This window comes from Hemitrygon akajei, chromosome 14 (genome assembly GCF_048418815.1).
Source record: "Hemitrygon akajei chromosome 14, sHemAka1.3, whole genome shotgun sequence".
Taxonomy (NCBI): domain Eukaryota; kingdom Metazoa; phylum Chordata; class Chondrichthyes; order Myliobatiformes; family Dasyatidae; genus Hemitrygon; species Hemitrygon akajei.
In genome coordinates, this window is record NC_133137.1 from 93,761,618 (window position 1) to 93,785,656 (window position 24,039).

At 39.3% G+C, this 24,039-nt stretch overlaps 1 protein-coding gene across 1 annotated transcript; it reads left to right on the forward strand.

Moving 5' to 3' along the window:
* The first annotated feature begins 431 nt into the window (after positions 1–431).
* psmc2 (proteasome 26S subunit, ATPase 2) lies at positions 432–23,296 on the forward strand. Its single transcript, XM_073066639.1, has 12 exons — positions 432–626; positions 2,569–2,606; positions 3,833–3,914; positions 4,869–4,968; positions 8,123–8,254; positions 8,473–8,545; positions 9,654–9,749; positions 10,401–10,565; positions 11,779–11,866; positions 17,394–17,596; positions 19,217–19,313; positions 21,875–23,296. The coding sequence occupies exons 1-12, from the start codon at positions 554–556 to the stop codon at positions 22,030–22,032; spliced, it is 1,305 nt and encodes a 434-aa protein (XP_072922740.1). The 5' UTR covers positions 432–553; the 3' UTR covers positions 22,033–23,296.
* The last annotated feature ends 743 nt before the right edge of the window (positions 23,297–24,039 follow it).

Here is a 24,039-nt window from a genome sequence, read left to right on the forward strand (position 1 = left end):
TTAAATGGAGTAATAATTTATGGAGATTTAAATAAACTTTAAAATGTAAAGAAAACTCGTGCTCAGATAGGAAATGCATATTTATATCTTTCTGAATACAGAAATTACATACCCAGAACTGTGGTAAACGAAAATGAGTAAGAATAGTTAACAAGTCATGCAATATCTATGAGGGAGGAAAATTACTGCCGACGCAGATGCTACTATACTAAATAAAACGTTGTTGTTTTCAAGAATAGCGACACTGGAATCAAATCACCACAGTGGTTAGCAGAGCAGAGAACATTTTTTTCCCGGTGCGGAGGATGCTGGGAGGCGGGTCTGGTTTCTGGAGTGGAGGATGCTGGGAGGCAGGTCTGGTTTCTGGAGTGGAGGATGCTGGGAGGCGGGTCTGGTTTCTGGAGTGGAGGGTGCTGGGAGGCAGGTCTAGTTTCTGGAGCGAAGGATGCTGGGAGGTGGGTCTGGATTCCGGCACGGCGGATGCTGGGAGGTAGTGTCCGGTAAAGTGCTGTGTAACGCTTGAGGTCGAGAGCGATTTATTTTTGCCGCCGTCATGCCGGATTATCTGGGAAATGACCAGCGTAAAGCCAAAGAGGAATCCAAAGAAGACGATAAGCCGATCCGAGGTGAGCGATGGGTTTCTCGGAGACTTTCCAGTGGGAGACCTGGTGTTGCGGAAGGAGTGGGCCCAGACCTGGCTGGTGGGAGGCTAGGGTTGTTTTCTAATATTTGGAGCAGACTTGCAGCGGTTCGTGAAGATTCACTGAGTAAGGGTCGTCTCGAGGTGTGTGGTAACGTCTTGGTAACATCACATCCCCTTCACTGTTCTAAAGCCTGTTTTCCATCGAAGCCTGGAAATTCTCAACAGATCGGGCAACGTTGTAGAGAGAAAAAACAGTTAATGTTTTGATTTGACAATCTTCCATCAGAATTGACAGAGGTTGTCACTGGTTGAGTGCCCTGGATTATTTATCTGGAAGCATGAGTTCAGATCCCAGTACCCAACAATAAATATCCAATTTCTGTGAATAAAAATCTATTCCCTTCCTAATCCTAATATTAGCTGATGTTTTTCAATGATTCGTCTTCAAAGTTCATGAAGATGCTATCACTTTCTGTTGTGCAAGTTTTTCCCTGAATGTCTTTGTTATCAGGTTTCCTTTCTTGCTGCAGTACTGGAACAAGAGTTATCAGTTATTTCTGTTGTCTATCATTGTAGTAAAAATAATTATCCTCCTTTGCTGTCTTTGACACAATTACTCCTAATCTTCTTTCAGGTGGGCTTGTTATTTGGGGGACCGTCGGGTGACATCCTGATCAACTAAAGTGAGGGAGGAAAAATTGTTCACAATAGCTGCGTTTGTGCCTTTGCCCATGTTAGTCTTCAGTGATTGATCATAGATCATTCCCTCCTATTCAAGGTGCCCTGTGTGAATATCAAACAAGAGATTCAAGAGTCAAAGTACATTTATTATCAAAGGAAGTATAAATTACCCACCTTGAGACTTGTTTGCTTAGAGGCGGCCACAAACATGAAACCCAAAGAACCCAGTTAAGAAAAAGGAGGACTAAAACCTCTGTGCAGAGAAAGAAAAAAACAATGAATGCAAACAATAGAAGCAAACGACGGCTTTCTGAACCAGATTGGTCCTTGAATCTGCTCCCCGGAGCAGCCGGATTAGGCGCAAGCAGTCTCTGTAACAGAGCAGCTGGAGCAGTTCACCGCTGAACATCGCGGGAGAGCGAGCGAAATCAGCCCAACCCTCGCCTCTGGTCCCGCCACTCGAGCTTTCCAGTTTATCTGGACCGGCATTTAAATTGTCCAAACACCGTGTAGTGGCTCGCTCTTAGACCCCGACCCCAGTGTGGCAATACTATGGGACCAAATTTTCATATATACCTGTCAGTTCCTCACTGTCTCGAAATGTCAGCCTACTTGTTGATATCCAATACTAGATGAGCAAACATTTCCATAACAAATTATGGAAGATCAAAAGTACTGTGTTTCTTAACAACTTATTGAGCTTACTGAGATTAATATCATACCTGAAAATTTCTAAGTCTTCCTGTTTGCACTCTAATGCTTGAGTTATTTATCCACACCTTTGTGCACCAACCAATACATCTCTAGCTGGCCTCATTCTATCTATGTGAATGAGGTTATTCCATATTCTGCCAAGAACCAAAGTTTACCCTCAGTCTCACCCACCCCACAGCTCTATGTTAGGAAAGCCTTGATTTTTATTTTAAATAGAATCCTTCTTTCATGCCCAACTGTAGCCGCACACATGTAATAGCCTTCCTGTCATTGTAATCTTCAGCTCTATCTGTCCCATATAGGCCTGAACCTATCTCTATTGTCTATTTTCTTCACCACTTTCTACTGAGAGTTTTCTGAGGTCGCAGGTTGAATTAAGTTCAAATGCTGAATTATTTTCCTTGCCATTTTAATTTTTGAAATATAGATGTATATAAGAAATCATTGTTTATTAATATAGTGCTTAATTTAGTGATTTACTTGTAAGTACTTTCATTTCTAATTTATGCTTTTTCTTGGTTGAATTGCAGCACTTGATGAAGGAGATATCGCCCTCCTGAAAACCTATGTAAGTATATTGCTAACATTCTGTGGCCTATCATTTTTGACCTTGTTGATGATGAAATCATGGGAAAAAATGGATCACTTCAAAGAGTTCAGGAACAATCTCTCAACAAAGGCAGATGTAATGAATGAAATTCCAACATCTTCCTTGGTGTGCCAAGTCAACCTTCGGTTGCCTTGAAGCAAAGTATGTTGGCCGGCTCAGGATCCACTGGTCAGCAATGACTTTGTCCATGTGTTTCTCAAACATGGGTTACCTACTGCCTGCAATTCCAGGGGTTGGAGTAATATCACCACTGTGATGCTGCAGAATCTTTACCTCCGCTAGCAAGATGATTCATATTGGCTTCCTTTCCAGACCAAAATCCCTAGCACCGAGGCCCTAAATATATATTCAGTTAGCTCACATCGTTTGTATGCCCAACATTAAAGTTCCAGCACAGGTACTATTCCAAGATCTGTCACATTTATCAAATATGATCACAAACCTTCCTTGAAAAAAATTAACACTTCCATTTCCTTATTAGAATCCATGATGGTACAGAGAAAATGAAGAAGTGACATTTGGATGGTGAAGAGAAAGTCAGACACCGTTCATTTGGAGCACAAATAAACCAAGTGTAAAATGCGTGCAAAAGTGTGAGCAGAATTAGACCATTCAGCCCGTCAAGTTACTCTGCTTTACTGTCGTGGCTGATTTTTTTTTTAGCCCTTCAATCCCCATTCACCTGCCTTCTCCCTGTAACCTTTGACGCCCTTACTAATCAAGAATCTATTAACCTCCACTTTAAATATACCCGGTTACTTGACCTTCACAACCAAGTGTGGCAATAAATTCCATGGATTCATGGCCTTCCGACTTTTGAAATTCCTCCTCACCACCTCCCAGACTACCTGGTCATCTAGCAGTACTTTTGAGATGTCAGCAACTGAAAAGCTCTGCAGAGTGTAGTACATGTACAATGTAAATTTAGTTATTTGAGTGACTTAATCAGTTGACAGAAATCTTGTACTCACATCTGTTTTCTGACCACCTGAATATAGTCTGTCTCTAGATATCAATGTAGGGCTATTGTTTTCCTCAAATCATTAGGAATGTTAAATTGTTTGATTTTCACATGGATTGAATGGAATAGTAAACTGAGGTGCCAGGTGTAATTGGCAAGTTAAACAGATTTCATGTTAGTGTCTGCGACAAGACCGCTCAAGTTACATTTTCTTCTCTTGTAGGGTCAGAGTACCTATTCCAGACAGATCAAGCAAGTCGAGGATGATATCCAACAGCTTCTCAAGAAAATTAACGAGTTGACTGGTAAATTTAACTAATGTCTCTGGTACTGGCAATTATTGTCAATGTATTTGGTGCAAAATATCTGCAGCTAAAAAAATGTATTCGTCTTCATGCTGTGGATTTGGGATAATTTGAAAAAATTAGAATTCTTTCTAAACTAGAAAGAATTTAACAAGATAAAATTAGAACTAAATCACTAACAGTTCAATAACATCAGATAAACTTTTTAAAGTGTTTTAACAACTTGAGCCAGCTTTGCGAACAGCTGGGTTAAGGATTATGATTTATGAGATCCCTCAAAACACTGGAACAACCTCATAAAAATAACTACTGTAAGCTCCATCCAAAAAACCTATAATCACTCTGTTTTTCTCTTGTAAGAGGTTCATCAAACTTTTAATAATCATGGTCAGTTGCTGAGCACTAAAAGCAAGGCTGTCTCACCAGTGCAGTACAGAGAGTTGCACTGAGACACCAATGGTTGGATCATGATAAATAAGATTGCATCTGTTTTCACAGTTGGGCATGAAAGATCTCATGGCACTATTGCAAAAGGTGGAATTTACCTTGGTGATTTGTTCCATTGTTGACTCAACTCTCTAAATATCTGAACTATATTAGAATGCCATTAGCACATTCTTTTCTGGGAACTGGTTGTGTGCAAATCAGTTGAGACGTTCAGTGTCCTACCACAGAATCTACAGTTCAAAGTACTTTATAGACTATGAAATTGCTTTGAGCCTACCCCAGGTCATGAAAGGTACACCATAAATTCAAGATGTGGTCAGTCAGTAATGAAGGCCATTCACAAAAAGGATTTCTTCTGTCTCAATTTATATACCTGAGCTGAAATAATGCATAATATGTAACAATTTTAAATCACATTCTGAGAATCGGTTTAATGTCACTTTACTGTGTTATTTTGTTTATCGGGACAATTTGATCCGTTTTTAAGGTCTGCATTCCTATGTGTAGGTATCAAGGAATCTGACACCGGCCTGGCTCCTCCAGCATTATGGGACTTAGCAGCAGACAAACAGACTCTTCAGAGTGAGCAGCCTCTTCAGGTTGCAAGGTATGAAGTCTAGCTCACACTGGAGGATGACCTTGTATTTCTTATGTACTTAATTTCTCTTGTTTTTTTTCCTTTATCATACCTGAAATTATAACTTAACTATCTTTAACTAGAACAAAAGAAGGACAATTTAATTGGGAGGTTAAATATTGTTACAGCCCTAGGCAGGGTAAGTAGTAAGAAGATGCTCTTAGGAGAGACATTAGTAAATTGGTATATAGATTTAAATTAATTAGTGTGAAGTATAGAGAGCTGTTGACGAAAGATAATAATCAGGTACTTCACTGAAAGATTTAGTGAAGGGAATGTCCTGTCATATTTTGAAAGTACCTGAATGAGCATTTGAAAAACCATAATCTGCAGGACTATTGATTATTTGTGGAGAAGTGTAATTACTATTTTGGCCACACGAACACTTTGAGCTTGATAGTAGCCTGGTGTTATTTTCTACGATTCTTTGAGCTGATTTCCATTTCATGAGAATAAATTGGGGTGCAGTATTTTCTGAAAAATCATTTAACATGAAGGATCTCGTGAGGAAACCTTCATTTTAAAGTTGTGATCAAAGTTGGATTTTTTTATATAGAACTGCTAGGAATGTGAATACCGTAGATTCCGGATTATAAGCCGCTACTTTTTTCCCACATTTTGAACAGCTTTGAACTCTGCGGCCTATAATCCAGAGCGGCTAATACATGGTTTTTTTTCATGCCGCCTCGTAAACATTTTGCCTCGTAACAGTAGACCAATAAAATTGATGAGTAGTTCACAGAGGTCCAATGAAATTGTACGATAAATCAAGCGCACTTTCACAATTAAATTATTGTAAATCAGTCATTTGTACTCACCCTCATCAACATGGAAAATACTCGAAGAAAAGCAAGACCCGAGCGCGTCAGACCCGATTAGACCCGATCGCATTGCGCAAGCGCGTCAGACCCGATTAGACCCGATTGCAATGCGCAAGCGCGTCAGACCCGATTAGACCCGATCGCATTGCGCAAGCGCGTCAGACCCGATTAGACCCGATCGCAATGCGCAAGCGCGTCAGACCCGATTAGACCCGATCGCATTGCGCAAGCGCGTCAGACCCGATTAGACCCGATCGCAATGCGCAAGCGCGTCAGACCCGATTAGACCCGATCGCATTGCGCAAGCGCGTCAGACCCGATTAGACCCGATCGCAATGCGCAAGCGCGTCAGACCCGATTAGACCCGATCGCATTGCGCAAGTGCGTCAGACCCGATTAGACCCGAGCGAAAACGCTGCTTTTAAGTTAAAGTCGATCAATAACTTTTCCTGGTAGGCTGCAGTATATATATTTTTACCAGTCGCTAGGAGATATTGGAATGTTGTTCGTGCTGTTCAGTAAAAAAGTATATGCAACGTAATTTGTGTTACCGATACGTATGTATATTTAAAAGTAGCGGTGCGGCCTAAAATCCGGTGCGGCCTTTACAATTAAAAAATTGATTTTATTTCTAAAATTAGAGCCTGCGGCTTTTAATCAGGTGCGCTCTGTAGTCCGGAATCTACGGTAACTTATGATAGGAAGTAGTTGAGCTGGGTACTTGCATTTTAAGGCTGAGTAGAGAGAATGTTTAAAATGAAGGAAGAAGGAATTGGAGGACTCAGAATTTCTCTGGATTATGATCAGGTTCCTGTTCTGTTGTAACAGCTGCTGAACCAAGTAGAATGGCAAAATCTTACATTGATTCCAGTATAATATTTTCATCAATATTGTTCAAAACAATTGTATGTTTCTTAGGCAATGATGTAAAACATATATTTTTGTTGGGCAAAGCTATGAAAGAGAAATCGAGATTGATAAAAAATTTTATAAAGCTTGCTGTAGACAAAAGAAAAGGTCTGACTGAATATATGATCAGTAAAGTGTAACACGTGTTATAGTACCCCACCAGAAAGAAAGCTTTGAACTGTTGCAAATACTCAGGTTTGCGAACCAGGTCCTCAGTCATATGTGGAGAATGGTAGCAAAAATAATCAATTTACTTCAGTTCTCTGTTCAAGTTTCTTTACATCTTGGGCTAGGGTACCACGTGTTTCAGTATATCCCTATTGTTTATTCCACCGGATTTGTGAGTTTTCCTATCTCTTATCAATAAAGAATAATTGTAATGTTTTATGTTTCAAAAATAAATTATTTTCATTATGAGATATATACAAAACAAACAGTGCAATGTTGTATACTTTCATAGTGAATATATTCAGTCGTCGTACTTTTTTTTTGAAGTCATTGCTCTATCATGTGGCTCCCTGGTGTCATTTCAATATTTGATGGGCTTCCCCACCCAAATTGGCTGCTCCACGTGTTGCAGTGGAAGGAGCCCGGACTGTGGCCTTTCCCACGGAGCCTTTGCATTAGCTGCACCAAACTTCGGTCCACCCCTCAGCATATAGTTTTGCAGCCTGGACTGCACCATTCAGCGACATTCCCTTGCAAACTTCTATTATTTTATCTACAAGGAAAAAGCAGGAGAAAGCGACTGACTGGATGGCTTGGCAAAGAGCTAACTTGGACTTAATTGAGCAGAATGGTATCCATTTTGAGACCTTCTAAGTCTCTTCAATGTATCCCAAAACACTTTACACCTAATGAAATAATTTTGACATGTAGATAATGTCGTAAGTAGGGATGGCAGGAGCCAATGTGCACACTGCAAGCTCTGACTAAATGGTATGGATAAAATGCAATTGAGAATCGGTATTTCTTGAAATCCCACGTTTTTATTGTTGCTGCCTTAGGAAGTCAGGGTGGGGACTAGTTAATGTGACTATTACGTGGTAAAAGTCTCACATCCATTTGAATCTTAAACTGCAGAATGCACTTGATAATGCTCTTTCCATTTTATTGAATTTCATGAAACTAATTGCCTCCTAAAAACTTTCTTTTGCTAGTTCAGATCTAATGCACTTTAGATATGTCTAGTGGACAGAAATTCCTATTGTTCACCTTCATTTTAACCTTCCAAGAGGTACAAACGATTTTTCAGATTGCTGTATTTCTGAAGCTGTATTTTGAATGCTGTTTAACAGGATCAGTGAAGTATAGCGTTAAATACAACCCATAATTACATGTTGACATTGAGTGAGCTTATTGAAAAGATAACTATGATGGATTTGTTTTTACAGATGTACAAAGATTATAAATGCAGATTCTGAAGATCCCAAATACATCATTAATGTGAAGCAGTTTGCAAAATTTGTGGTTGACTTAAGTGACCAGGTGGCTCCCACTGATATTGAGGAAGGAATGAGAGTTGGGTATGAACCTAACCTTTAATCTTCTTGCATGTTAGCTGTCAATCACTAATTGTGTTTTTTTTTAGTAAATTACGGAATTTAAGCCCCTATGATTACTCATATTTACTCAGACATATAAATTAACCAAGATACACTATATTAATATTAAATGTAAATAAATATCTGACATTTTATTGCAAACTGGGCCATACTTTAAAATATTACTTTTGATGTTGCAGTGTGGATCGAAACAAATACCAGATACATATTCCACTGCCACCAAAAATTGATCCTACTGTTACCATGATGCAGGTAAATGCAATAGTAACAAGTTTCATTTATATAGTGCTTTTATCATAGTTAAACATTCCCATGTGCATCTCCAGTGTATAATTTGGTTGATGTCAACTATAAGAGAGAGAAGGTAGATTAGGTAACTTATCCAAATATAGATAAGTTTATCTTTGTCCATGGAATATCAAAGGAGTGTAGACAGATGTAAAGTTAGCGAAAATTCCAGGAAGGAGATAATCTGCTGAGAATAGTTTTTGGGCCTTTTGAAACTGGTGATGGACAGAGATGAGTTAAACAAACACCGAGTTCACAGCAACTTGTAGAGCTGGAGATAGTTAGGGAGGGTTTGAGCACAAGACTTTTGAAGTGAAGAATTGCCTTTGGCACTGTGGCAGAGGCAAAATCTGATCCGATGTGTTCAGACAAGAGTGCTGAGCAACTTGCTATTTGAGTGAATGAGATGGGACAGTAATATTCAAGACAAGCGAGATTAAACTTTTTTTTGCTTTAAGGTGGAATATGATAGGAAGTGGGATGGATGATCTGTCACTAGTGATTTTGTGATTGTCATTGAATCAGTTACAAACTTTGAGTTCCTTTCATACAATTTTGAGTGAGAATATCATCTGTGCATTGTTGCTTTAAAAGAGCCTTTTACACAATACAATTTTTGGGACTGTTTGCAGTTGTCAGAGCAGATAGGGATAAAAAATTGGACTCGTTTAATTTTTAAAATTATACCGAATGATCTTTCCTCTTTAGTGTTGCATTTTTTGATTCTGTAATCAATGTGTGATTAGATAATTTGGAGGCATGCCATCATCATTTGGAATCTGATATAAAATGTTGAGCATATGGATTCCATGGCTATAAGGACACACTTTATGTAACTAGTAAAAGTTTCTGTTAACTGTTTCTTTTAAGCATGTAGTTTGGCTTATGACTGGAAGATCAATTTCATAAGCTGCCTTCAGTATACTGAAGGGGCTTTATTAATGATCTTTCAGAGTTGTGTGGAGTAATAATTGGGCTTGTCTATGGTTTGGAAGGATCTTTTTTGTATAAATTAGTATTTATATTCCATTTTGAATTACTTTTTATAACTAATTCTGCAATACTTTTTCAGGTGGAAGAAAAGCCAGATGTTACCTACAGTGATGTAGGTGGTTGCAAAGAACAGATTGCAAAATTGCAAGAGGTTGTGGAAACTCCTTTATTACATGTAAGTTTTAACTTTTGGTGTGCAACAGCATAATATGGATTGCATGTGTACAGGGTGTGAATTATTACTCTTTTTTTAAATTAAAAAAATTGAAAAACTACCCCTGAAGCTTACTTAGATAAGTTTTATTTCAAACCTTTGTAACTTCATGTCAACTATGAAAAATTTACATCTTTATTTTGCTTTTAAGAATCCCACACACGGATTTTAAATTAGTAAACTACTGGCTGGTCCCATTTTTGATTGGGCACTGGCAACCTGGTAACTTTATGATATTAATGTGACTTTGACTAAGCAGTTGTAGGTATTATTATACTTTTCAATTTAGTAGTGTGTTGTAGGAAAAAAAGTTTATGCATCCCTTGACCATATTATTATCCACAGCAGAAGGTATAATCTTGCCAGAGTCTAAAAAGATCCGAGAAAAGCGTGGTGAACTAAAAGCAAAAATGTGATATTCAAGCCTTGTTCTGTGAACAATGTTGCAGTTAAAGCATCAAGAAAATTGTGATTGATCTAACCAGAAAAATATGTACTTGTTTTCTTCTAAATGTGTTCATTTCTAGTGTCATAACTCCTGCAGTATTGACCTGCAGTTCCACTATTCCTGTACTGAACAAGGAAAAGTGATTAGTTTATTTGATTTTTCAGCCGGAGCTTTTTATAAACCTTGGTATTGAACCACCAAAAGGAGTGCTGCTGTTTGGACCACCTGGAACTGGCAAGACTCTCTGTGCACGAGCTGTGGCTAATCGGACAGATGCTTGCTTCATTAGAGTGATAGGGTCAGAACTAGTGCAGAAGTATGTGGGAGAGGTAAAGATCAATACTTTTTTACTAAATATTTGCTCTTGTTATAAAATGCATTTTTGAAGGTTTATAGTACAAGTCTGTCTAAAAGCTGAATTTGATAATTGGACAAATTTGATCTGAGAATAAAAATTGCTGAAAGTATCCAGCAGGTTATTTGGTATTTGTAAAATAAAAAAAAATCTACTGTTACAGTTTGATAACCATTCATTCATAACTGGCCAAAACTAGTGAAATTGGTGTTGAGTCCTCAGGACTATAACTTGCTGAGCTGGAAAGTGAGGTGTTACTAATTCAGCTTACTGTGCAAGAGGCTAAAGGCAGGTCAGAGCAGGATGGAAAATTATCGTAAATGGTAGCTGGAAGCTCAGTCATTCTTGTAGTCTGGGTTAAGGTTATTTGCAGGATGGTCATCCAATCTGGATTTAGTTTCTCCAATAGACCAGTTTGTGAGCATTAAGTGCGATACAGTTAATTAGAATTACAGGATGAATAAACAAATCATTTCCTCACTTGGAAGGTTGTTTGAGCCTGTGAATGGTGAGAAGGGCAGGCTTCCCATCTCCTGCAGATTATTGGAAAGTTGCCACGATAAAGAGTGGACAGTAGAGATGGGAGGGTGAACTACAGAGTCACATAGGGACTCTGAATACTAAAAAGGAAGAGGAATATTTATCTGAGGCTGGAAACAGGAAAATTACAGAGCATAATCCATTAAGTATGAAGACTGATGGTGTGGAAGATGAGGACAAGGGGAACTCTGTCCCTACTTTTGGTGAAAATGGGTGGAGTGAAGGCAGAGGATGGAAAATGGAAAAGGTTGGTACTTCTGTTAACCGTGGTGGGAGTGAGGGGTAAGAGATCAAAATATTGCAGTTCCTTGAAATTGGAAGTAAATGCAGAAAATCCAGTAAACACTCTTAAATCAGGCAACCACTGGGGGTAAAGAGAATTAATTTTTCAGGTCAAAGAGAGTCTGCTGTTTACTTACAGCTTATTATGTTGGAAGGAAATCCCATGGTTCAATAAAAAGGAAGGCACTTCAGAAACATTTGAAAAGTTATCAGGGCAGATGTGAGAGAGTTGGAGAAACTTGCAAAACAAAATTAAGCTCAAATTGGATCGCCCATTTCAGCTCCCCTCTTTATGTGAAATATGCACCCAGATTTTTTTTCTACATTTAGCTAGTGTAAAATGAATGTGTTTTGTCTCTCTCTAGGGTGCTCGAATGGTTCGTGAACTTTTTGAGATGGCCAGAACAAAAAAGGCGTGCTTAATATTCTTTGATGAGATTGATGCAATAGGAGGTATTGTATATATTCCTTTTAGAGAGGGGTTATCTCAATTCTACAGTTTGATTTTTGTATGGAGATTTTGTAAGTTGTCCATTGTGGCCTATGTGACATTAAATGGAAACAGCCATTTGGAGCCACTTACTGAGATCACATAAACAGCATTTCAATATGTATTCAGTAGCGTTAGTAGTCATCTTATCAATAATTTAGTGTTGCAGGAGAACACATATTGAGGTGTATTCTCCATATATTTTATAAGACTAACAAATGATCCAACGTGAGAGATTTTTAATCTTTTAAAAAAAGTTTTCTGTTTCTGAATTTATGTATTCTGAACTCAGTATTTGTGCAGTTCATGTTGTTTGTACATGAAATAGTCCATTTCTGCATAAACGTACAGAATTAAAAAGGACAACCAAGCAGGAAATTTAACCCCCTAAGGCAGGTGACGGGATTTGCTGTGGACATTTCCAGCTTCATAATATTTAACACAGATTTCACGGTTTACCCTAACTTACACTAAGTTACTCTTGGGAGACTCATTAACCAAAGGTAAGTAATAACAGCTTTGTGGTGAAATTAAGTATTCCTTTCTGAAATCTCTGTAACCTCTGTAACACTCCTCCTGCCAGTACCCACAACATTCCCTGAATTCCTGAAGTCCATAAGATATAGGAGCAGAATTAAGCCATCTGGCCTATTGGCTCTGCACCATTTTGTCACGGATGATTAACTTCCCTCTCAGCACCTATCTCCGTACTAAATGTACGTCCCTTGATTCTGAGGCTGTGTCCTCTGGTCCTAGACTCCCCCACTATGGGAAACATCTTCTCCAATCCACTCTGTCGAGGCCTTTTCACCATTCAGTAGGTTTCAATGAGATTCCCACTCATTCTGCTGAATTCCAGTGAGTACAAGCCCAGAGCTGTCAAACACTCCTCATATGATAAGCCTTTCAATCCCGGAATCATTTTCGTGAACCTCCTTTATTGCTCTCCAATATCATCACATCCTTTCTTAGATAAGGGGCCTAAAACTGCTCATAATACCCCAAGTGAGGCCTCACCAGTGCCTTATAAAGCCTCAACATTACATCCTTGCTTTTATATTCTAGTCCTTTTGAAATGAATGCTAACATTACACTTGCCTTCCTCACCACTGATTCCACCTTTAAGGAATCCTGCAAAAGGACTCCCAAGTTACTTTACACCTCAGAATTTTAAATTTTATCTCCATTTTGAAAGTAGTCTACGTCTTTATTTAGACCATACACTTACCTACATCATATTCCATCTGCCACTTCTTCACCCATTCTCCTGATCTGTCTTAAGTCCTAATGTAACCTCTCTGCTTCCTTAGATAGATAGATAGATAGACAGATAGATACTTTATTCATCCCCATGGGGAAATTCAACTTTTTTTCCAATGTCCCATACACTTGTTGTAGCAAAACTAATTACATACAATACTTAACTCAGTAAAAAATATGATATGCATCTAAATCACTATCTCAAAAAGCATTAATAATAGCTTTTAAAAAGTTCTTAAGTCCTGGCGGTTGAATTGTAAAGCCTAATGGCATTGGGGAGTATTGACCTCTTCATCCTGTCTGAGGAGCATTGCATCGATAGTAACCTGTCGCTGAAACTGCTTCTCTGTCTCTGGATGGTGCTATGTAGAGGATGTTCAGAGTTATCCATAATTGACCGTAGCCTACTCAGCGCCCTTCGCTCAGCTACCGATGTTAAACTCTCCAGTACTTTGCCCACGACAGAGCCCGCCTTCCTTACCAGCTTAATAAGACGTGAGGCGTCCCTCTTCTTAATGCTTCCTCCCCAACACGCCACCACAAAGAAGAGGGCGCTCTCCACAACTGACCTATAGAACATCTTCAGCATCTCACTACAGACATTGAATGACGCCAACCTTCTTAGGAAGTACAGTCGACTCTGTGCCTTCCTGCACAAGGCATCTGTGTTGGCAGTCCAGTCTAGCTTCTTGTCTAACTGTACTCCCAGATACTTGTAGGTCTTAACCTGCTCCACACATTCTCCATTAATGATCACTGGCTCCATATGAGGCCTAGATCTCCTAAAGTCCACCACCATCTCCTTGGTCTTGGTGATATTGAGACGCAGGTAGTTTGAGTTGCACCATATCACAAAGTCCTGTATCAGTTTCCTATACTCCTCCTCCTGTCCATTCCTGACACACCCCACTATGGCCGTGTCATCAGCGAACTTCTGCACATGGCAGGACTCCGAGTTATATTGGAAGTCTGATGTGTACAGGGTGAACAGGACCGGAGAGAGTACGGTTCCCTGCGGCGCCCCTGTGCTGCTGACCACCATGACAGACCTACAGTCTCCCAACCGCACATACTGAGGTCTATCTGTCAAGTAGTCCACTATCCAATCCACCATGTGAGAGTCTACTCCCATCTCCGTTAGTTTGTGCCTTAAGATCTTGGGCTGGATGGTGTTAAAGGCACTAGAGAAGTCAAGGAATGTAATCCTCACAGCACAACTGACCCCCTCTAGGTGAGAGAGCGATTTGTGCAGCAAATACGTGATAGCATCCTCCACTCCCACCTTCTCCTTATACGCAAACTGAAGAGGATCCTGGGCGTGCCTGGTTTGTGGCCTCAGATTCTGTATTATCAGCCGCTCCATGGTCTTCATAACGTGCGACGTCAAGGCAACAGGTCTGAAGTCATTCAACTCCTTTGGTTGTGGTTTCTTCGGTACCGGGACAATACAGGATGTTTTCCACTTTCTGGGTACTCTTCTCTGCTCCAGGCTTAACATTATCTGCCCCTCCACCTGTCTTCATAGTGTCCACAAACTTCCTTTATCCAAATCATTGACATATAACATAAAAAGAAGCGGTCCCAACACAGATCCCTATGGAACACTATTAATCACTGGCAGCCAGCTAGAAAATGCTCCCTTTATTCCCACTCATTCCCTTCTGCCAATTAGCCAATGCTCTATCCATGCTAGTACCTTTCCTGTAATACTGTAGGCTTGTAGCTTGTTAAGCAGCTTCATGTGTAGCACTTTGTTAGAGACATTCTGAAAATCCAAGTACAGGACATCCACCAATTCTCTTTTGTATATCTCACTTGTTATTATCTTAAAAGAATTCTAACAGTCCAACATCTCTCACCAAACAGCAAAAAATAAATGAAAAACACATAGAATATAAAACATCAAACCTCAGAGTCCTTGAAACAGTCTAGGAATGTTCAGTTTAGTTCAGTTCGATATAGTACTGTGTCGTTGGTTGACTGCAGGCCGCAGAGCCAGTCTGCCCCGATCAAAATCGCACAAAATAGCAATAAAAAAAAGAGTAACCGGAAACCAGAAATACATACAATTGCAGGAAAAAGTTTGTGTAACCTTTGCAATTACCTGGTTTTCTGCATTAATTACTCATAAAATGTGGTCTGATCTTCATCTAAGTCACAATATAGACAAACACAATCTGTCTAAACTAGTAACACAAACAATTGTACTACTCATCAATACTAAGTACACCATTTAAACAATTACAGTCTAGATTCAAAAAAGTATATGAACCTCTGGGGAAATTCCTTCTACAAAAGCTATTTGGAGCTGGGTGTTCTAATCAATGAAATGAGATTAGAGGTGTGGGTTGTAGAGGTGCCCTGCCCTATAAAAAAAAGACCAAGTCAGGTTACTGACAGAGCTTGCACTTCCAAAAGATCTGTTTTTGTGCACCATGCCTCGATCAAAACAACTTTCAGAGGACCTTAGAAGAAGAATTGTAGAGATGCTGAAGCTGGAAAAGGCTACAAAACCATTTCTAAAGACCTGAGTGTTGATCAGTCCACAGTCAGAGAAATTGTCTACAAATGGAGGGAATTCAGTACTGTTGCTACTCTCCCTGGGAGTGGGCATCCTGCAAAGATCACACCATGAGCACAACATGCAATGCTGAAGGAAGTGGAAAAGGAACTGAAGGGTAACAGCAAAAGACCTACGGAAATCTCTAGAACTTGCTAAAGTCTGTGTCCACTATAAGAAAAACACTACAAGAATGGTATTCGTGGAAGGACACTATGGAGGAAACCACTGTTCTCCAAATAAAACATTGCTGCATATCTCAAGTTTGCAAAAGACCATCTGGATGTTCCACAATGTTCTATGGACAGATGAGACAAAAGTTGAACTTTTTGGCAGAAATAGACATTGCTATGTTTGGAGGAGAAAGGGCACTGCACACCAACACCAAAACCTCATCCTAACCGTGAAGCTTGGTGCAAGGAACATCATAGTTTGGGGGTGCTTTGCTCCCAAAGGGCATGGAGAGCTTGCAATCGTTGAGGGAACAATGAATTCAAAATTGTATCAAAACATTTTGCAGGAGAATGTCAGGGTAGCAGTCCATCACCTGAAGCTTAGTAGAAGTTGGATGGTGCAACAAGACAATGATCTGAAACACAAGAGTAAATCAACAACAGAATGGTTTAAAAACAAGAAAATTTGTGTTTTGGAATGGCCAAGACAGAGTCTAGACCTTAACCCAATTGAGATGCTGTGGCATGATGATCTGAAGAGGGCTGTTCATGCAAGGTATCCCGGAAATATTGATGAACCTAAACAGTTTTGTATGGAGGAATGGTCTAAAATTCCTACTCTCACTAATGTGCAAGTCTGATCAGCAGTTACAGGTAACGTTTGATGAAGGTTATTGCTGCTAAAGGAGTTTCAACCAGTTATTAAATACAATGTGTACTTTTTCCAGCCTAGACTGTGCATGATTAAACAGTGTGTTCAATAAAGTCATGAAAAGTACAATTGTTCATGTGCTATTAGTGTAGGCAGATTGTGTTTGCCTATTTTTGTGACTTAGATAAAGATCAGTTCACATTTTATGAGTAATTAATGCAGAAAACCAGCCAATTGCCAAGAGTTCACAAGCTTTTTCTTGCAACAATATAACATGAACAAGGCCCAAGACTGTCACCTTTCTCCAGATGCAGCGAGTGAGCGGGAGAGAGAGAGACTAGTCAAACGCAGGCAGACAGTGCTGAATTCCCACTCACCTTCTGCTCTCATCCATCTTTGATTTCAGTCTTGCTCAGCGTTTTAATTGGAGAGAAATGGAGTCGATGATGGGCTCACACCCAGTCTTTAAGCCACACACTCTGCTCCAAACCTCACTGAACATTCTCAGAGACAGCAAGGTGCCAGATCACTCAATTGGCCCAAAAACACACCATCAAATTGTAAATCACGGTTTCCAGAGGAGCGTAAGCTTAGTAGGGGAATCATATTTGAAAGGTGAAGTAAAAGAAGTAGCTTTGTGAAATGTCCTGAAGTACATCACCTTTGGTCACATTGTTTGCTGACACCATCTTCCAATATCAGTGCCTAAATTTCTCTGAATTCAATGTCATAAATTGTGTTAGACTGTTATAATTGTGGCATATCAGTATTAATATTTTAAATATAATATAGATATATTGAGCTTGCAGCTTGCATGTAACAAGTGATTTTTTTTGTCCTCCAAGGTGCTCGTTTTGATGATGGTGCTGGTGGGGACAATGAAGTTCAGCGTACAATGCTGGAGCTTATTAACCAACTTGATGGTTTTGATCCCAGGGGTAACATTAAAGTACTGATGGCCACGAACAGGCCTGACACCTTAGATCCAGCTCTGATGAGGCCTGGACGTTTAGACCGCAAAATTGAATTTAGTTTGCCAGATCTTGAGGTATGGAAATGTTTTGTCTTAAAAATTGGGAATTCCACAGATAATGAAAAGTTGCATTAATTCTGGCTCACTTTTTTGGCTGTTCATAAAAGTCATTTTGTGAAATAGTCTTTATACAGTGATCTGGGTTTATTACCTAGGCTGTAAATTACTAAGGAACTGATGTTAAATACACGTTGATATATTTGCAATATTAATGTTTACATTAATTTGTCAGTTGATTTTCAGTGTTACCAGTTTAATGCTGCGTTTATTTCTGCCATGAATATGAGCACAAAAATGAGCAACGAAATTGCAGTGTTGCAGTCAGCTGCTCGTGGGACCTCATCTCCAAAATTGAACCCTCATGCCTTATGTTTTTAAAATGTGTTTGTGTTGATTTGTTGATTTTGTGTTGAAATACAATGAGATCTAGGTGTTCTTGTACATCAGTCAATGAAAGCAAGCATGCAGGTACAGCAGGCAGTGAAGAAAGCTAATGGCATGCTGGCCTTTATAACAAGAGGAATTGAGTATAGGAGTAAAGAGGTCCTTCTGCAGCTGTACAGGGCCCTGGTGAGACTCCACCTGGAGTAGTGTGTGCAGTTTTGGTCTCCAAATTTGAGGAAGGACATTCTTGCTATTGAGGGAGTGCAGCGTAGGTTCACAAGGTTAATTCCCGGAATGGCGGGACTGTTGTATGTTGAAAGATTGGAGCGACTGGGCTTGTATACATTGGAATTTAGAAGGATGAGAGGGGATCTGATTGAAACATATAAGATTATTAAGGGATTGGACACGCTGGAGGCAGGAAGCATGTTCCCGCTGATGGGTGAGTCCAGAACTAGAGGCCACAGTTTAAGAATAAGGGGTAGGCCATTTAGAACAGAGATGCAGAAAAACTTTTTCACCCAGAGAGTGGTGGATATGTGGAATGCTCTGCCCCAGAAGACAGTGGAGGCCAAGTCTCTGGATGCTTTCAAGAGAGAGTTAGATAGAGCTCTTATAGAAAGCAGGATATGGGGAGAGGGCAGGAACGGGGTACTGATTGTGTGTGATCAGCCCTGATCACAGTGAATGGTGGTGCTGGCTAGAAGGGCTGAATGGCCTACTCCTGCACCTACTGTCTATTGTCTGTTGATTTAATTATTGATTTTCTTATTGTTTTAAATGCTTCAGAAACATTTGGTATTGTCACAGATAGTTGGGCTTGGCCATGGCTTAGAAAACAAAGTTTTCAGGTGTTAATGGTTGGTCCTTGTTCTGAAACCCACCATTGTTCATAACAGTTTAATGCCACTGAACCTTATGTAAGTTAGGGCTCCACTGTTGTTGCTCCCCTTCACATAAGTGTGTAAGGAAAGTGCATGAGTAAGAGATCTTTCTTTGGAAGAGCCAAGACTGGATTTTTGCCACAAGTTCTGCACACGATTTCTTCCTTTTGAAAAGTGTAAGCTGTGAAAATTTTCTGAGGATATTAGCATCATGGTTTGCATTAAATGATGTACGTAGAGGGATTTTGGGGGGCAAGTCGGAGCTCCCTGAAGAGTGAACACAAGTAGATACTGTGGGATGAAGTGCCTGTTCTTGTGTTGTAGTGTTTTGTGTGTTAGTTTTAAATTGGGGTTTTGTCAATTTCAGGGCCGAACTCACATTTTCAAAATCCATGCACGCAGCATGAGTGTGGAAAGAGACACAAGGTTTGAACTGCTAGCTCGATTATGTCCAAATAGTACAGGTAAGTTAAAGCTGTATTCTTTTATCATCAATTATCATTCTACATAAAGGGTTCCCAATCTTTTTTATGCTATGGACCAATACCATTAAGCAAAGAGTCTGTGGACCCCAGATTGGAAACCCCTGGTCAACATCGTTTAGATTCTGTGGTTGCAAGTGTTCAGTGAGGACGACATTGTGTTTAAATGCTAAACTAATATACAGTGGCTTGGGAGCTTATCTCTCCATGGGATCATAAATAGAAGTGGGAATGGGCCATTCAGCCCCTTTTTCCTGTTCCATGATTCATTACTGTGCCACTTTCATGTACCAGTCCCACATCACCTGATTTGTTTATATCTAACCTGCTAAGCCCCATAAGGATTTTGGAATTTTCTATTAAATTACTGATTATTTTTATAGTTTGGATAGTGTCTTGGTAGGACAATCTCTCCATTTCAGCAGTCACTGATGAATCTTTGTTACATTTTCTCCATCATAAGTAGAGAGACCAGACTTTACTGTCGCATCATCCAATATAATTGCAGTGAGACATCTTTACTTTGTTAATTAAATATTCTAGCAGTAAAGACCAGCATACTATTTGCCTTCCTAATTATCTTGTTATGTTACTTTAACCTTTGGTAACACAGTGCATTCTGGTTCATTGGGTCGACCGCTTATTTAGGAAAACTCTTAAAGAACAAAAGCTGAACGAGAAGTTAACTGGGATTCCCATTGTTGGTTTGGTGTACAGTGCTGCTTAATTGGGACAGAAGACTGTTGCCAGACACTTACTAACTATCATCAGTCGTGTGAACTTAGGGGCCATTAGACACTACACAGTACTTAGAACAAAGTTTTTAAATAGCAGTGATTTTTGCCGCTGATAGTTGGCGAAAAGTAAGCAGCAAGACAGTTTGGAACTTCCACTCAGTGCGGTTTCGAGCATTCAGGCTTGGAGATGCCAGAAGCAGCTGGGAGGGAAAATAAAATGATTTCACTATTTCAACAAGTTAGGGATTACAAAGAAATTAAAGGTTTTGACAATCATCTTGAATGTTACAATGAGAATGAAGATTTGGAGGATGCAATCATTGAAAGCATTGTATGAAGACAGTCCATTATCTGCACCAGGTGCCTGTGCTGATTTTGTTCATTTAGTCAATCAGAACATGGCTGTGTGTTGGTTGTTCATCATATCCGATAATGACTGTGAAACTTGTGTTTCTAAAGTGGAAAAGCCGTTGCACTGGAACAGTTCCACTCCCTTGACCTCAGAAGTCAGGTCCAGTGGTACAAATAGTTGCTACAAACTGGTTGCAGTGGATGACTACAACTTCTGTGCCTCCTTTACCATTGGATCACATTGTTAATCTTATCCGCCAAGTCTGGCAGAGCTGACCTTGCATGCTAGGACAAACATGCCCCTATTTCACCTGGGTATGAGGCCCACCAGCCATCCTCAACTGGTTTAGAACCATTGAACACTACAGCACAGAAAACAGGCCATTCGGCCCTTCCAGTCTGTGCCGAAATTTTTTTCCGCTAGTCCCATTGACCTGCACCCAGTCCATAACTCTCCAGACCTCTCCCATCCACGTATCTATTCAATTTTTTCATAAAACTTAAGATTGAGGCTGCATTTAGCCTACCTGTCAGAACAGTGTATCAGGGTATGGCCGTTGTTGCTACTTGGAACCACTGGTGAGAGCTGAGTGTCCGGTGGAGACCAAAGGTGTCTAAGTTGTCCCAGAATGGACACAATAAGCTTCTTCAGAGAGGTGCTATCCCTCCCTGGACACCCCGTACACGACAGTGTGCACCAGATGAATTCCTTCATTGCTATCTATTACGAACTAATACATAATTTTATAGTTCTATAGTAGCATTGGTAATGTTCCAATTTGTTCTGTATTTCATTTAAATACAATTTTTTTTACCCAGAAAAATGGTAGTTCGTCTTTTTAACTATTTCCATGAAACTTCAGCTGCTTAATTGGGCCAAAATGTTCTGGTCCCGATATGTCCCAATTAACTGGATCCACTGTATATGTGCATATGATTCATCTTTTTGCACAATTTTTTCAATCTCTTGCCATTTAAAAAATTGATTTTTTCATATTATCTGCTAAAGAGACTAAACACACAGTTTGGAGATTATATTCCGGATGCCCAGTCATTGTTCACTGAACCTATCTATTTTCTCTTAAATTCCCTCAATGAAAGCCTGTCATGACTCTCAACCACCTCAAATGCCCTGGCACGCCATTGAACTGAAGTGCAAACAGTGGACAAAACAAGTTAAATGAGAAACAGGAGACTATTTCTATGCTGGGATTAAAACAGCCATTAACTGTAAAAAGAGAGAAATCATTGCAGGGTTAATAGGATGATTTGCAGTCCTAGCTTGGAAATCTCTGAAACAAATACAGAATCTTATTAGATCTGAAAAGAGCCTAGGATTTCTCATAAGATGACCTCTGGTTATCCCTCAAAGATGAATGTGTAGCACAATTATGGTAAAGATGGGGTAACAGATAAAGTAATTTCATCACTCTGATTATTTCTGTTGTTTTGCAGGAGCTGAGATCCGTAGTGTTTGCACTGAAGCTGGGATGTTTGCTATCAGAGCTCGCCGAAAGATTGCCACTGAGAAGGACTTCTTGGAAGCTGTGAACAAAGTTATTAAGTCATATGCCAAGTTCAGCGCTACCCCACGATACATGACCTATAACTAATTCAACAGTAAACTCTTTCTCTGTGACCACAATTAGTCATTTGTGCTTTTGACTAGTTCTATAAAATGTGATGTTTTTGATTATCTTTAAATGTATTTAATAACTTGGCATTTCAGTAGAAATAAATCAACTTGTCTACTTAAACACTTTAAGGAATCTGATTTGTAGAAGAATTTTATACAGGGGTACGGATTTAAAATCCTAGCATGCTTCTGGGTTACTTTGTAATAGACATGCCTTTAAATGTGAAGTTTGGTGCCCCATATTGAGTCCTGAGTGTTATTAAAAAGGTAATGTAGTGTCACCTTCTGAATTAGACACTAAAGAGGACTGCTTTTTCAGGTAAGTATTGCTCCACATTCCAGCATTCGCCATCTTGAGTCTCCCTTTTCAGTGGAAGTTGAAACAAAATCTATTTAAAGAATAGTTGCTTTCCTGTGAGAGACATAATTCCTATTGCAAAGTAAAATTAATCATTCAATTTGTTTATGGACCCTGGTCGCAAGAAAATTGACTACCACAATGGACTACAGAATAAATGTATTGGTATTGAGGCATGGTGGTTGTTAGCAGAGAACCAAAATGTAAATTAAAAAATGCAATAGCATAACAAACCTAACTGTAATTATACTGTAGCCAGGAATGATAATAAATGCTTTCGAGGAATAACTCCTGGTTTGTATATAATCTTTTGCATATCATTGGCAACTATTAGTCACATTTCTAAGAATGATTAACATATTTCCATATAGATAAATTATGTAACATTTATAAAAAGACATTCATAACCAGAGATGTTATACCAAGTTCTCCCAGACTACTTGGATTAGCAATTTGTTTATTTGTTTTCCTCTTATATTTCAAATGCAAGGCATACCAATTTAACAAATCACTGATCTGAACTTAATATACAAATATAGGTGTCACCAAAATTTATGAGGCCCACTTCTTAGGACATCTTGGTTGAATGCCTAAAGCAGTCATAATAAAAACAAAATGCTGGAACTGCATAGTGGGTCAGAGAATTAATGTGGTTGATGACATTGCTTTGCAAAGGAAATAAATTTTTTAAAATGAAGTTTTGTGTTATAGACAAGCAGAGAGAGCAAAAGCAAATTTCTGATAGTAACAGGGTAAAAGAAGCAAAGAGAAACCTTATTGGAAGATGAAGCAGAATTTTTCTAGGCTTGCATTTGTATTGTTTAACATTGTATTCCTGGAAGAGAAGTGAGGATGAATAAAATCAGAATCAGGTTTATTATTACCGGCATGTGTCGTGAAATTTGTTCACTTCGTGGCAGTGGTACAATGATAATATAAAAAGAAGAAAAATAAATAAGTAAATCAATTACATTAAATGTGTATAATGAATAGATTAAAAATAATGCAAAAATAGAAATAATATTTTTTTAAAGTGACATACCGTTCATGGGTTCAATGTCCATTTAGGAATTGGATAGCAGAGGGGAAGACGTCGTTCCTGAATTGCTGAGTGTGTGCCTTCAGGCTTCTGTACCTCCTTCCTGATTGCAACAATGAGAAGTGGGCATGCCCTGGATGATAGTGGTCCTTAATAATGGACATCGCCTTTCTGAGGCACCACCTCTTGAAGATGTCTTGGGTACTACGGAGGCTAGTACCCAAGTTGGAGCTGGCTAATTTTCCGACTTTCTTTAGCTTCTTTTGATCCTGTGCAGTTGACAATCCCCTCCCCCCACAGCAGACTGTGAAGCAGCCTGTCAGAATGTTCTCCCCGGTATATCTATGGAAGTTTTCAGTGTTTTAGTTGACAAACCAAATCAAATAACAATGCAAATGCAAAATACTGCAGATTTGAAATAACAACATAATGCTGCTCAGCATTTCAGGCAGCATCTGTGGAGAGGAAACAATTTTTTGTGATGGATGGCCTTTCATTAATTTCAAACTGGTATTTTCCCAATAGATTGATTTTTATATACTGTACATTTAGGTCAATGCTATCAGACCAACCAGCAGATGTCACTG

Excerpts from the sequence above, each read along its gene's own strand:
- psmc2 (XM_073066639.1), top strand. The coding sequence starts at position 554 with ATGCCGGATTATCTGGGAAATGACCAGCGTAAAGCCAAAGAGGAATCC. Across the intron at positions 4,969-8,122 it reads CAGCCTCTTCAGGTTGCAAG|ATGTACAAAGATTATAAATG; the intron begins GTATGAAGTCTA and ends TTGTTTTTACAG. Across the intron at positions 10,566-11,778 it reads TGCAGAAGTATGTGGGAGAG|GGTGCTCGAATGGTTCGTGA; the intron begins GTAAAGATCAAT and ends GTCTCTCTCTAG.